This window comes from Myiozetetes cayanensis, unplaced genomic scaffold, assembly GCF_022539395.1.
Source record: "Myiozetetes cayanensis isolate MyiCay16 unplaced genomic scaffold, myiCay2020 scf13, whole genome shotgun sequence".
In the NCBI taxonomy this organism is placed as follows: Eukaryota; Metazoa; Chordata; class Aves; order Passeriformes; family Tyrannidae; genus Myiozetetes; species Myiozetetes cayanensis.
The window spans coordinates 14,771,741-14,786,148 of NW_026086937.1; the positions used below are offsets into that span (position 1 = coordinate 14,771,741).

Consider the following 14,408-nt stretch of genomic DNA (forward strand, 5'->3'; position numbering starts at 1 on the left):
AGCAGCTTACATGATAAACTGCATGCACTTTAAATGTGTTAGACTTTGGTTTCTGAGCTTCTAATACATCACGTCGGCTTCGTGGCTCTTGATTCTTAAGGAAAAAGTGCAAGCTGGATAGAGCAGTGTCTGAATCTGCAGGATGTGCCCTATCTCTCCAGATGTGCTCCAGCTCTATCAAACTTGCTGTATTTCCTGTTGGCTGGACCAAACCAGAAAGCATCAACCCAAACAGCTTCAAATGAGAAGTACTGTCACAGAAATTCCCACCCAGACATGTAGCCCTGTTCTGAGGCAGACTGGGAAGAAGATACCTGATACTATGCAGTCCCCAGGTGATGCCTCTGTCTGAGGCTTTGGGGTTTTTCCTCTCCAAGGCCTGCTACCTATATTAGCAGAGCAGACTGGGTATCACTGATGTGATACAGGTGCAGCTCATCTGGACTAAATGCCCAGTTAGCCCTAAAATTCAGCCAAACAAGTCTGTCCACACTGGCAGCCTGACCGTGGCATGTCAACGTTGTACCTTGGAGGGCTTCATTGCTGCCGTAGCTTGTTACTGTCCATCCAATACCACCTTGGCCTTTTGTGCCCAGGAGCAGGGGGAGGGGGTGCTGTTTGGTCTCTTCTTATCTCTTTGGATTCATTGTGCCTTGTGTGTGTGTTTCTAACCCTTTCTCTTGTTGCTGTCACTCCTCCTTTCTCCGCTGGCGCCATTTCTGTCCATCCCATCTCATTGGCTGCTGTAGCAATAGGTAAGAGACCACCACTGGCACTGCACAGTGGGCACCTGGTGTGCTAGAAAAGCCTTCCTGACTTGAGGCTTCTCCTCTAGTGTGCACCAGTCTGATTACTGGTTCTGGTTCTTCATCTAGTGGGTTAGAACTTGAGGCTGGGAGGGCTAATGCTCCAGAACAAACTGGACTCTCCTTACAAGGTTTACCGGAGGGGAGGATCGGGGCTTTTAGATACTGTTATTTTATATTAGATTAAATTACTTTCTTATGGAAAAACTTGAGTAGAAATGAAATATTAATTTGACTCAAACTTGCAAACCTTCTGAAGCAGTAAAATCTGAGAAGTATTGGAAAGACAGAATTTTGCTTATGGGGAATGTGTTTACTGATGAAACTTCTGCATATGTCCCCAGACCTTCAAGGAGCAAACACCTGCTGTGATAGCATATGTTCCTTTGAATATCCTTTGTTTTCAAACTTGGAACTGTCTGTTGGATTGTTGACAACTCTCAGTGCTTACAAGCATTTGTATGCCTGTATCCTTGCTTGCAAGGATGATATTACTGTCTGTTTTCAAACATGGTTCTGCATAATCAGTACCATGGCCTTGATGCTGCAGTCAGACCCTCTGTTCTACAGTGTCTGAGAGTGAGTAATAAAGCATGACTAGATGAGTCTTGGCTTGGTGTGTAGACTGTTGCTTTAAGTCTTGGTCTTGTCATATAAAGCACTTGGGCTTCCTTCCTGTGTTCTCAGGATTGGTGGACTGTAACTTAATTTGGGAAGTTTATCCTGATTTGTAGTTATCGGATAAAGAAACTGTAGTGTGAAGAGCTGGCATCCAGAATGCCATCAGAATCCCTGTTTAGCCAGGAGTGTTTTCTCCCCTGTTGCTAGTGCACAGACAGTTTGGATCAAATATGGCAGCAGCTTGCACAGTGCCTTTTCAGCACTGGGCAAAACCCTTGACTATAAATGGTCCTGGACCATGCAGTGCTGCTGGCACAGTGCTGTTGCACTGTGGGGACCCTATGTCCCAGTGCAAGAAACCTGTTCTGAAGCCAAGCAGGCTTGAGGTGATGTCTAACTGGAAAGCCAGCATTGTTCCTAATCCTGCTGCTGCTTTGAGTCTGCTCTCCAGGGTGTATGGGGTATGGAGGTGAGGTGGATCTGAGAACTAAAGCTCTCTTTTGGGGTGTACCTGGGCACTGAGATCTGTTGGGTGACTTGGGCAGGTTTTTCTGTTTTTACCTCTTTGGTATGCCTGGAAGAAACTGCCATTGGCACATGTCTTGAGAGACTGCAGCTTGCTTTGGGGCAAGAGTGTGAAGGCCTGGGCATACTGTCTATGCTGCAACTAGGTGTTTGGTCAAAACTTAACTCTTGGAGCCATAAGCTGCTAATGTGTTTGTTCCCAGCTATGGCAATCAATTTGGAGTGCTGTCAAAATTAACTGAAGGGAAGGTTCCTTTGCCATCTGACTCCTGACTACAGTTGCACTGTAGTCCAAAGCTCCCTAGAGACCAGTAACACTCACTCTCCTTTAGTTTGTTCACAATTTGGTGTCTAACTCTGCTCAGAGCCTTGACTTGTCCCTCTTAGAGACATCCCCAGGCACCCTTTCTAGGTGAGCTTGGTGTGTGTAGTTCAGTGTCTGTACCCGCATAAGCAGAACTGTGCAGCCAGCTGGGGTTCGTGCTCAGGGTGCTGACTTACCTCTGGTGGTGGTCTCGTAGGCGGAATGCTGTCGACGCCTTCCGCGTCAATGTCATCCACGCACGGCAGCAGGTGCGCTCGCCGGTCACCAACATCGCCCGCACAAGTTTCTTCCATGTCAAGCGCTCCAACATCTGGCTGGCTGCTGTCACCAAGCAGAATGTCAACGCTGCCATGGTGTTCGAGTTCCTTTACAAGATGTGTGACGTGATGACTGCCTACTTTGGGAAGATCAGTGAGGAGAACATAAAGAACAACTTTGTGCTGATCTATGAGCTGCTGGATGGTGAGATGTTTTCCTTATCCGCTGCAGGACATGGCACTTGGTCATTCTAAAATCCTTAGTTTAGTTTGATGTAGTAATAATCCTTGAAGTATTTTTAACATGTGTGGTGGAGTTCAAAATCACATGTTCTCCTTTCTAATGCCACTTGTACTGCGAGTGTGGATGGCACCTCAAGCTCATAGCCTTGTGCTGATTGTGGCTGACTTTCCTGAAGCATTGGGAGCTGTGCACTTGTGTAACTGAGGCAGCTGGTACTGGAGCCCAGCCTCTGAGGGGATCCTATGTAGCTGTTGGCCTGTCCTTACACTGAGGTATATAAAGAGGACTGTCAGTAGCACCTCCAAGGCCAGCTAGTGCCCAGGTGGCTCTAGCACTGTATGGTAGCAGTCACTCCAAGCTGTAATTGGTTGCCCCTAGTGAGTTGCCTTTTGGGCCCACTCCTGAACGGGAGGAAATCAATCAAACCCAACCTGCTCTGCCCCAGCTGTACCTCCCCCAGTGATACAGCTCCAAATCACACCACAGATTAATGATATAGTGTCCCTTCAGCTGCTTGTGATATCAGCTTGCCTGTGGAGGTGTCCTTGAGCTGTCCCTGTTTCACATAACACGAGCACTTTGTATTAGTTATGTTTCAATTTGTTTTCCAGACGAAGCACCACATCTGTGTGTCCTGGGATTCTTCACCAGGGGTCACAGTGATGTTCTCTCTGTTCTCTCAGGGTAGACCAAGAGACTTCTTTTTCTCTGCTTTGATCGGTCACTGCTGTCTCCTTACGGGCAACAGTGAGATCAAACCTCCCAATGTGGTGTTACTCAGTATCATGTTAGTACCTCTCTCCTCTAGGTCTAGTTCTCTTGAGGGCTGTTCTCTTCCACTTTGAGGGCAGTAAGTGTTGAGTGCACTGTCTGTAGTTAACATGTTTCCCTCCCACACTGATCAGCCTGCAGTGCCACTACTCAGCTGTTGTTTTAGATTTTGGTTTTGATTACATCTTCATAAGAACAACAAAACCTAAAAAATTGCTGTAAAGATAGATTTCTCTGCTGTTGGATTAACCCTCCTTATTGTCCTTTGGATGTTTTCGGAAAAACTCCTCAATGTGACCTGTGCACATGGCTACATTAGTTGATATTTAGTCCTGAAGTGCAGTTATTTTTAAAAACCAGCAAATTCATCAGTTGGACAGCTTTCCATCACCCCTTCTCTCCAACTTATTTCACTAGGAACTCAATGTAGCAAGAATGTTTCTTTTCTCTTAGTAAGAAATGCTGCAGCGACTTATTGAGAAATTCAGTGTGTAAGCAGTGCCTGTGCAGTAGTTGGCTCTCCTCTTACAGGAATGGTTAGCACAGTTGTGTGTTTATACCTTGCAGCTCTGAACTAACCTTCTTGTACCCTTCTGTAGAAATCCTGGACTTTGGCTATCCTCAGAACTCTGAAACAGGCGCCCTGAAGACTTTCATCACTCAGCAAGGCATCAAGAGTCAGGTAACCCGGGGAACTTGGGGTACGGCGCTGCTCTGCTGGTTATTTTTCTGTAAGCCTGTTCAAGAGAGTATGGTCTTAGTTACCATCTAAGTATTTGACCTGAACTGAAGGAAGGTGCCTGAGTGGATTGAGAACACTGTGGTAGAGGTGTAGCTCAGTGGCACCTTGTTTTAGGTGCTTCTGCTCTATGTGACCTCATGTTCCCTGGTACATGATAAGACGAAGGAGGAAGGGCCCAGACTTAGGCTAATGCCAGTCCCTTGTCCCATGTAAATTATTACTGGTTTCAGGCTCTGCTCTGTGTCAGCTCCTGACAAAGGATAAACAAATCTACCTGCTGAGCCAGAAACAGCTCTTTTGTGTGTGAATCTCACTGAGCAGGTCTGTTCTCCACCAGCCTTAAGTGCTTTGAGCTGTCAGGCTTTCGTGCCTGCCTTGTAATGAAGTATTCTTCAGCCTTGTGAATCTTGCTGTCAGTCAGGAAGCTGATGTTGTTCTGTTGCTGCTTGTAACATCCTTGCAGATCAGCATCGGTAAGGCCTGAGCCTTTTCATGTTAGAGATGAGAATCTCTCCTATGCATTTAGCATAGTATTAATCCTTGCAACAAAGTTTACATGGAGGCAGAAGATAAAGGACACCTTGGGAAAAAGACACTTCAGTGAGACTGGTTTGGGGAATGTGTTTAAACTAGTTCTAAACCTATTCCAGGCTGCAGCCCTCAAAACTAGACTTCCTGTCTTGGAAGCTCATGCTCAGCCTCTGAATCCAAAGGACACTTACAGTCTGTTTCTTGTGTTCCCAAGGAATATTGTTCTTCTTGTCCATCTAACACAGCTGTGGAAGTCAATAATGAGGACTTAGCCTGAAACTCAGTCCTCTCCCCTGAGTAGCAGTGAGTCAGGAAAAAAAAGCTGGGAGTCTGTACTGAAGCAGTCTGTGGCAGAGTAAAGCTTCAGCCCCAGGTACAAACAGAGGCCAAGTGCTAAACAAGAGCCTGTGTGGTGACTGTTCTTGTTTAGGACAAGCAGAGGTCAGAGTCTGTGGAAGCTCTGATTCAATTCAGTTCATCAGCACTGACTTACCGAGAACTCCTTCTTAAACTTTTAATCTAGTAGCAAGACTAGCTGCGTTGCAAGAGGAGAGAGAAGCTGCCCCTGAGCAACCTGTTTCCTGCTAGAACAGCAAACTGTTTTGCAAGAGGGCCAGATGTGAGTGCATCCGGTCTGAATCCCCATCACGAGCCCTACTGTAAATCTGTCTGGCCTTCTGCAGCCTGACAACTTGGGCAGTCAGCACTGAAGATGGCTGAGTCAGCTCCTGTTCCTAGGAAAACTCAAAACTAACCACCACCCTCATTTCCTTCCCTCACTTTTTTTGCTTTTGTCTGTTTTAACAAACTCTTGTGCTGCTTGTGTGCAAACCACGGCCACAGCATCATCCTTCATTCCTTACAAAGAGGAGTTTGGATTTCAGCTGTACATAAGTAAGCAGTTCTTCTGCTCAGTGTTGGAATTTTGTTCAGCCCAGTTCAAAAAGCAGAAGTAATCGACTGCAGGCACATTATGGCAAGGACAACAGTGGAAACACTACTTGCCTTGTTTCCTTATGTGCTCTCTGATACGTCAAACCTTCAACTCCTTGTTGACTTAGAGCCAGCATCACACAGCTACCTTGGACCAAAATCTGGGACTGGGTGGCTTGCCATCTGTGTTCCCTCTCTCTGCTTAGTTCCTGATGGTGCTTTCCTTGGGCTTGTGTCCTGCGGAATTTAAGGACCAAAATCCAGTTATGGCAGACTTGACAAACCCAACTTTTTTACTTTATTCTCAGTGAAAGATTTGAGGCATCCTGAACTGCTGCACTCTGCCTGCCCACCTTGTATGGCTACAATGGTCTTTCTAGGGCAGGTGATGTTGGAATACAAGACCTACTTTATTTTCTTTGAAAGTGCATTTGATACTGCTGCTGCACTGCTTGCCAAGGAAATGGCCCTGTGCTCTGGGAGTGATGTGCCACACAGGTTTTAAAAGTTACTGGTGTGCAGATGGTTTCACTTCTAGTCCCTGCACATGAAGTAGCCCACCAGTCAAATGGCAGGACTGCAGGTTGGGCTGGTGTTGTGAACCGCAAGTGATGAAGGCATTGGCTCGGGTATCTTCCTTCAGCAGAGGATAAACCTGCTCTTACAGCTCGAGGTGGAGCTGTGCTCTGTGTTCTGTTCTCACTCTTCAGATCCTATCTACATCTGTCCAGACTTCATTACCTTAGATGTACACTGTCATTTTCTTGCTCTCCGAGTGCTTTCTGGGAGTGTTAGTTGGGGAAACATTGTAACTAGGAGCTGACCAAACCTTAGATATACTCAGTGCTAAAATGCTAGTGTTACTTTTTAAAATGAGCAGGGGGCTGCCACCAGCTGCAAGAGCCTAGAAAACCTGCCAGTAGCTGGCTACCTTTAACCCGGTTAACAGGCTGGCAGCTGAGCACAAGGTGGGTGTTCTATGGCCATTTTAGTTGACTTATTTGTCCAGCTCTGGGAAGCACCAGCTCCTGAGAAGGTTCAGACCCAGGTGTCTTCAGTGCCTTCCATAGGGAATGCTCATGCTGCTGGGTGATCTCCATCCAGTGACTTTGCAGAGTGGCCAGTAGAGGGTCACAGTACTGGTGCTGTTGCAGGAGATGAGAAAGTCATGTATGATCAGTGTCCCTTTGGAAGCCAAAGCACTGGGTATTAAACCTACTGTTCCTCTTAAGCCTGAACAAAGCTTTAAACAAGGCAAATTAAAGAGATGGAGGTTTTTTGTGGGACAGGCAAGGGAGGTACTTTGTGTACTGCATTGAGCACTTACCTAGGCAGTTCCCAGGGGAGTGTAAAACTCTGTTAGATCGTATGATAATGGCTCTGCTTGCTCAGGGAGTGACCGTGTCTGTGGCAAGAGCGTGTGAGAAGCCGAGGCACTGCTGGTGTGAAGCTGAGATCATGTAGTGCCCCCCTGTGGGCCCAGTGCAAGGCTGCAGTGGGCGAAGCCGGTTGTGTGTTGTGCAGTTGTTGTGGTGGAAGGACAGAATTAACAAAGATTTGACCCAGACTTAAGGTGCCTGCTACTTCCCATAGTCTGGACATCTGTGCCATGGTAAGTATCCAGGGCTTGCTTTAGGAATGCCAACACGAGTCTGCTCTGCGTTAGGAACGTTGTTGGGAGTGGTATTTGGCCTGTCACTCCCTCTGTGCCACCATGTATTTGTATTGTCCATAACGGGCCACGTCTGAAAAGCCATTTCACTGCTTGGGGTGCTGGGTTTCCTGCAGGGAGCTAAAGGCCAAAACCCCTCATCTTGTTTGTGCTAATTAGCTACCTAATTAACAAAGAGCTGACCTGCTTTGTTCCTGTCCTCAGGTAGCCTTAAGCCTAATCTGCTTCTTTCTCCCTTCCTCCCTTCTCTTGCTACTGACCTGCTTGCCTGTTAACCCTGTCTACACTGCACTTGCTATTATACATCTACTTCTTGACTTTCTGCGTGTGACTGGACCCCGCCTGTAGCATCAGGTAGGAAACCTCTCTGTCTCTCAACACAGCCCTTGGTGCTTTTTGGAGACTTAGAGCCTGGGTGCTGTTTGATGCATGCTAGGTTAGTGTTGGTATGTAACCCTAATGACTGCAGTCATTAAGAAACAGGCCTTGGGGATTATCTGTCTTGTGGCCCTGGGGTTTCATGTTTCTAAGAGTGTGAACTGCCACACCAATCCACATTAAGCTGCCTCCGTGCTTAACATGGATTAATGTGACAGTCTGAGACATGATTTGAGTGCCACTGGTGGAGCTCATGCCTCCCTGCACCTTGATGTAGCCTAATGGACTAGGTAACAAAACAGAAGAGACTTTGCTACTGTTGTTATGACCAATTTTTGGTTAGGCATAGAATTTGATGTATTGAGGAGAGAATTGTGAGGTGTGGCAGCACCTGTATCTAAGTGACAAAAGCATTTATGTGTAATACATGGCAAGTGTTTGCTATTAGATTTAGAGCAAGGTTTCTTAGTATTTGAATTTATTTAGAGGTCTAAGATGTCATTTCTTCCCTTCAGACTAAGGAAGAGCAGTCCCAGATCACCAGCCAGGTGACTGGACAGATTGGATGGAGACGTGAAGGGATCAAATACCGTCGCAATGAACTCTTTCTTGATGTACTGGAGAGTGTGAATCTCTTGATGTCCCCGCAGGGTAAGTAGGAGGTGTTGAGCTGGCATCCCTTCTCCCCCTCAGGGTTTGCGAGTGGGGACTCTTGTAAGTGTTCTAAACTGTAATCTTTTCTAACCAGGTCAGGTTTTGAGTGCCCATGTATCTGGCAGAGTGGTGATGAAGAGTTATCTAAGTGGAATGCCAGAGTGCAAGTTTGGCATGAATGACAAGATTGTCATTGAAAAACAGGGCAAAGGGACTGCGGATGAAACGGGGAAAAGGTAAGAAAGAGGTGTTGGACCTGGTGGCCACTTGCCACCAGGGACTCTTATGAAAGGGCAACCCTTAATAGCTTTTCTGATCTGACAGACAAAAAGCTCATTTTTTTCTTCCCTTCAGATGTTAGTGAAAACTTTGGGTAGATCAGTTGTCATGCAGACTACCAGCCTGAGGGCCTCAATACAGAGCTTCTCTACAGCTCTAAGTATTTTCAAACATAGTCTTAGATGTAGAGTTCTGCCATCTGGAAACACTTCTTCAAGATGGATTTTCCCAAAATCTGTATCTCTAGCAGTTCTAGTCAGCGCAGAGGCTCTGAATCATAAGAGCAGTAGCAGTGCTCCCAAGGAGAAGTGAAGTAACTCCTCTGACCTTAGCCTGCTCTACCTGGACTGTTCCCACAAAGTAGAACAGATGACAGACTAACAGTGGGTAAGCCCCTCCTGTGGATTACAGGTGGTCAGTGGCTGTGTGGGTTGGAGGCACATCCTCTCCAAGAGCTCAGCTTCCCTCTCCCACCTGCATCTCAGCCAATACCCACAATGAAGCTGAAAACAGCTTTTAGGCCTTTTCCAGCCTTCCTGCTTGGGATGAAGAGATAAAAGCAAAAGGACTGCCACTTTTTTCTCGCTAACAATTTGCAACTCATCTGTATTTCTCTTGGTTGTTTGTTTTGTTTTTTGCTGACCCCCAGTGAATTGGGAAGGTAGATAATCTGCTTCAGCTGTGTGTGCATTCTGCTCTCCCTCTGTCTCTTGCTTCGTGTGACTTGTGCATGTAACTTGGATCTCAGACACTTTCCATGATGGTTCCTGTAAATGGAGCTGAGCTGCTATTTGCCTTTTCTCTCAGAACCAAGCCAAGAGCTATCACTTCACTGTCACCTTTAAGCCATCTTTCCTGTACCTGAATTGAGCTAGTAAAGTGGATGAGCCTGAGATGGCTGATGAGCCCCATGGGGATTTAGTCTAGTGAAAATGTCAACTGCATAGGCCTCTGAAGAGTCAGTAACACTGTCCCAAAGCTGCTGTGCCAGGTGCCTTTGCCTGTTAATGCACTATTTTTTTGAGTTACAGAAGCAAGTTGAACAGGGACTCATTCTAGGTGGTTCTCCCTAGCGATTATCCGGTGGTTAAGAGCTTGGAGATATTACTCTCCAGAAGTGTTTAGTTACGAGGTGGTCAAATGGGACAGCTGCTGCCAGTTGGTTTTTGGCATCTAGCATGTGGCAAGGCTGCCTGAGACTTGGAGCAGTGCTAGGCAGCAGGGCTTTCCCAGTAGTTTTCCAAAGAGACAGGAACTAGTTGGCTAACATTGGCTGTCATCTGGGCAACAGATTAGGAAAGACTGCCACTTGTGAAGCACAAATCACAAATACCACTGGGCTGTGTAACTAGTCAGCCTGGGGTCAGTCTGCTTCCCCTTTGAGTTGGTAATGGTGGTTCCTAGAACAGCTGAATTTGCCTGTAGTGCTCACACTGTCTCAGCACACTTGCACGGTTGTCCTATTGCTTCCAGCAGTTGAGGCAGCCTAGGTATCACATTGCTACACTGCCACACCTTCTCTATGCTGCTGCCTCTTCTGTTGCTCCTGCCTTCACATCTTGTGGTCCCTCTCGGCAGCCAAGGGGTTTTGGTTGACCTCAGGACCTGTATTTTCAGAGACTGGTACCCAGCCCAAGTTCAGTGCTGACCGGTTAGGCTGGTGTGCCTAGATGGACGGGTGGTATCTGTGTAGATTTTAGGAGGGATACAGACTTGTATGTCAGAATATTCTGACCTTGGCGATTCAGTTCAGAATCAAACCATGTCATGGCAGTGTGGAAATGAACAACTGCTAAGAGAGTTCTGAACAGGGAGACCCCAAACCTGGCATTTCCTGGCTGTGTGGCAGTGGGATAGCTTTGTGGACAGGAAAGTGTTTTCTCTCTTTTGAACTATGCTGTGGGAAGACTTGGGCTGGCAGAGTTGTCTTTGCAGTACTCAGTGCTGCTGGCAGGCAGACCCAAGCATTGTGTTGCTGGCTGTGACAAAAGGGTGCTCCTGTAAGCTCTCTCCTCTTTGGGGAGAGGAGGGAGAGAATTCTTTCAAACAAGTTTCCTGAAATACGGTTTTTATGGTGGTGAAACAAGGAAAGTCTGAGCCAAGAGGCTGCTGTCCCCTACATCTCTCCCTGCCTCCCCATTTCCTGGACACCTGTGATGGCAACATGCTCTGTAGAGTAGTTTCTGCCTGGACAGACTGTGACTGCACCAATATACCAGGGCTGCAATTTGCACTTGTTTAACTTGTGTCTTGTGTTTTTTAGCGGCAAACAGTCAATTGCCATTGATGACTGCACTTTCCACCAGTGTGTGAGGCTCAGCAAGTTTGATTCCGAGAGGAGCATAAGCTTCATTCCACCAGATGGAGAATTTGAGCTCATGAGGTACTGTGGTAGGAGGGTGAACAGGCTGGTGTTGGCATCTGCTTCCTGCTACGGTAGTGTTGCTGCTCCCAGCCAGACTTGCAGCCCTTGAGCGCTTAAAAAATACACACTGACCGCCTTCTTTTCAGAGTGGAATCTGTAGGGTGTCCTACAAATCCATCTGTTACAAATGTGGGCGAAGCTCAGCTGTGTAGTTTTCTTTGCCACAATCATAGTTTTGGGTGTGGGTTTTCTTACCTTCTGTGTTTGCTATATCTGGTTTTTTTAGTATTTAAAACTGGTGTCTTTGAACCGGGCCGTTGATAGGAACCAGATATAAAACTTGAGACTCAAGAAAATATTGCTGCCCTATGGCAGCATAGATCCTACTGCTGCTTCTTTCTGGGACGGTTCCCCCTTTTTTTTTTTTTGGCTTATGTTTCTAAGCTGTTTGATGTGTGCAGAGACTCTCTGTTTATGAAGGTGATACAATTTGAGACTATAAGGGCATTAACTTCTCCTCAGAGTTCACTATAGCTTCCATCCCTGCAGATACCGAACCACTAAGGACATTATCCTTCCCTTCCGTGTGATCCCACTGGTGCGGGAAGTGGGTCGGACCAAGCTGGAAGTGAAGGTGGTGATCAAATCAAATTTCAAACCTTCCTTGCTGGCTCAGAAGATAGAGGTAAGAGAATAAGAACCTGTCATCTCTTGTGCCTGGCAATCATGCCACTCGCTTTATGTCCCCTGCAGTGGAGTCTTCACAAATGAGTCTTCAAGGTTGTACAGGGCTAAAAGAGTGAACTGAGTGTCCCACCAGATGTGTGATGCTGCTGTGCTGTGGAAGGGAGCTGCCATTGAGTAGGAAGGTGGAAGCTGTTTTCATTTGCACAGCCACCTTGACAGGGGCCTCATTCCCTGCAGCAACTGTTCACTTAATCTTTCAGCCACTCTGAAAATTTCATGTTCTTCTGCCTGCATGATCCGATGGTATGTCAGACAGGCAGCAGGCTGTGAGCTGTGTAAGACAGGCTAAGGATGGCTTTGCAGCTTGGTCCTCATCTGGGAAGGGCTCACTGCTGCAAGGCTGGGCTGTCCAGAGCCTGATGCAATGCCGTGGCCAGTCTGGCATCCTTCCTGAACTCATCTGCCCAACATTAGCCAGGTTTCCTGCAGCCTGGAGGGCTCTGCCCTGTTCTTTACTGTCTGTTGTGGATTATGAAAGTGTGTTTGAACCTTTACTTCAAAGCAAGAAACTGGAGGGCCAGCCTAGAGTGCTGTTGATAGGTGATGTTCTCTGGGCCCTAAGACAGGAGAGAGAAGGCCAAGGAGTCCAGGACAGACAGTGTGAGACTGCACAGAATGCCCAGGCTGCAGTCTCCTTGCCCCTGCTCACCAGACTCTGCTTTCCAGGTCCGGATCCCAACACCCCTCAATACCAGTGGAGTGCAAGTCATCTGTATGAAAGGGAAGGCGAAGTACAAGGCCAGTGAGAATGCCATTGTCTGGAAGTAAGTGAGCGTGTTGGGGGTGGGCAGGGCTTGGAGGGGCAGAGTCTCTTTAGTGCTGCTATCTGCCTTGAGCACGTGAAGCAAAGGGGACAATGAACTCGGGCACCTTCTCACTTCTGGGCTTTCTCTGATAGGATAAAACGAATGGCTGGAATGAAGGAATCCCAGATCAGTGCAGAGATTGAACTGCTGCCCACCAATGACAAGAAGAAGTGGGCTCGGCCTCCTATCTCCATGAACTTTGAGGTGAGTCCCAGCCTGCCTTCCAGGGTGCACCTAACCTCAGAGAAGCTTAGTCCCTTTTGGGAGTTAACAGGTTTGAGTGTTCACTATCCCAAGCTGACAGGTGACTCTTCCTAGCATGAGGTCAGCCAGGTGGCAAACCTAATGGAAGAAAACTGCCCTTAGAGCTACTGCAGTCTGACACCGTGCATGCAGGGAGTAGGGAAGGGAACAGTGGCTCTTGGTGTCCATTTCTAGATGCATAGCCCAGGGGTCCTCCAGCATTTGTGCACGGAGAGCATCTTACCCTGTTCCAATGCTCTCTGTTGCCTTTCCCTCTCTCAATAGGTCCCGTTTGCACCCTCTGGGCTGAAGGTGCGCTACCTGAAAGTCTTTGAGCCAAAGCTGAACTACAGTGACCATGATGTGATAAAATGGGTGAGGTACATCGGCAGGAGCGGGATCTACGAGACCAGATGCTAGCCCCAGCAGGCTGGCGGGCTCCCTCTTCTCCAAGCCATGCTCTGCCTCTCCTTGGTCTTCAGCTACATTCAGAGAAACGTCTGCCTGGCCCCTCGATGGAGATTGAAAGACCCTGTGGCTCACCCCGGGAGTGGACTCGCCTGCCTGTGCTCAGTTACCACCCATGCTGCAGATGAAGTTCAGAACCCAGTCGTGTGTAGGGGTGCAGCAGCCTCCTGCTGCCCATCCCAGGGTGGGCAAGGGCTAGTCTAACTCCCATCCTCTTGTGATCTTTCTAGGGAACGTCCACCATTAAACTCCTCTTCTGTTGGTGTCTCACTACTTGCATCATATCCTAGTATTTTTGAAGTTCTTGTGCATATGTACTCGTAGAATAGACCTAAACATAGACTGGACAAATCTGAGTTGAAGTTACCCTGGCTTCTGTACTAGCTATTGCTGTTGTGGTAGATGTTGCTGGCCAGTCTGAGATGCCTGGGGTGGTGAGTTTGTCGGGCCTCCACCACAGGAGATGGTGGGCTCACCAGATCTCACCACCACCACCTTATTTCTTGCAAAGTCGTCAGTATAGAGTCCTGCCATGGAAGGTTTGTGACCAAAAAGGATGAGGGTTTAGGCTCTTGCTGGTGTGTATGTGGGTGGCACAGCATTTCAGGTCCTTGGAGCATTTACCCCCACCCACTGCTGGCTTGAGCCACTCTGTCCTTTCCAAACAAATTGGAGATGTGGCCCCGCTGTCCCAGGGATCACGGGTCAGCTGAGCTCTGTCAGGATGTGAACAGGGTCTGTCCTCGGGGAATCTCAAATGCAGTTGGCAGAAAGAGCCCCCTGCCCCAGCCTGCCCTCTCCACACTTCTACCAAACGCTTCTGGGCCATAGGAATGCTGCTGCTACCCACAATCCTGCTTCTGGTAGTGTGGTCTCCATTTTGTACACTTTGTGATTTGTCCAGCTCTGAATCTAATAAAGTATGTAGAATGGAGAAGGCTGCTGTTTGCGACTGGTGCTGCAAGAGCCTGGGCAGTTCCCTGGGCTGTGCCGCAGTGTCTTGGGGCTTGCTTGTGCTGCTTCCCCAGCCCGGGGCTGCCT

At 47.8% G+C, this 14,408-nt stretch overlaps 1 protein-coding gene across 5 annotated transcripts in view; it reads left to right on the forward strand.

The window, feature by feature from the left end:
- The window catches only part of AP2M1 (adaptor related protein complex 2 subunit mu 1), a 28,529-nt gene extending 14,225 nt beyond the window's left edge, over positions 1 to 14,304 (forward strand). For all 5 annotated transcript variants that reach the window (XM_050307791.1, XM_050307793.1, XM_050307792.1 and 2 more), the window contains exons 3-11: positions 2,474 to 2,739; positions 4,149 to 4,231; positions 8,321 to 8,456; positions 8,554 to 8,695; positions 11,002 to 11,121; positions 11,653 to 11,788; positions 12,517 to 12,614; positions 12,749 to 12,860; positions 13,185 to 14,304. In XM_050307791.1, coding sequence (XP_050163748.1) covers positions 2,474 to 2,739; positions 4,149 to 4,231; positions 8,321 to 8,456; positions 8,554 to 8,695; positions 11,002 to 11,121; positions 11,653 to 11,788; positions 12,517 to 12,614; positions 12,749 to 12,860; positions 13,185 to 13,319 — 1,228 coding nt within the window. In that variant the 3' untranslated portion in view covers positions 13,320 to 14,304. The remainder of the gene's footprint in view (positions 1 to 2,473; positions 2,740 to 4,148; positions 4,232 to 8,320; positions 8,457 to 8,553; positions 8,696 to 11,001; positions 11,122 to 11,652; positions 11,789 to 12,516; positions 12,615 to 12,748; positions 12,861 to 13,184) is intronic.
- Positions 14,305 to 14,408: the final 104 nt, after the last annotated feature.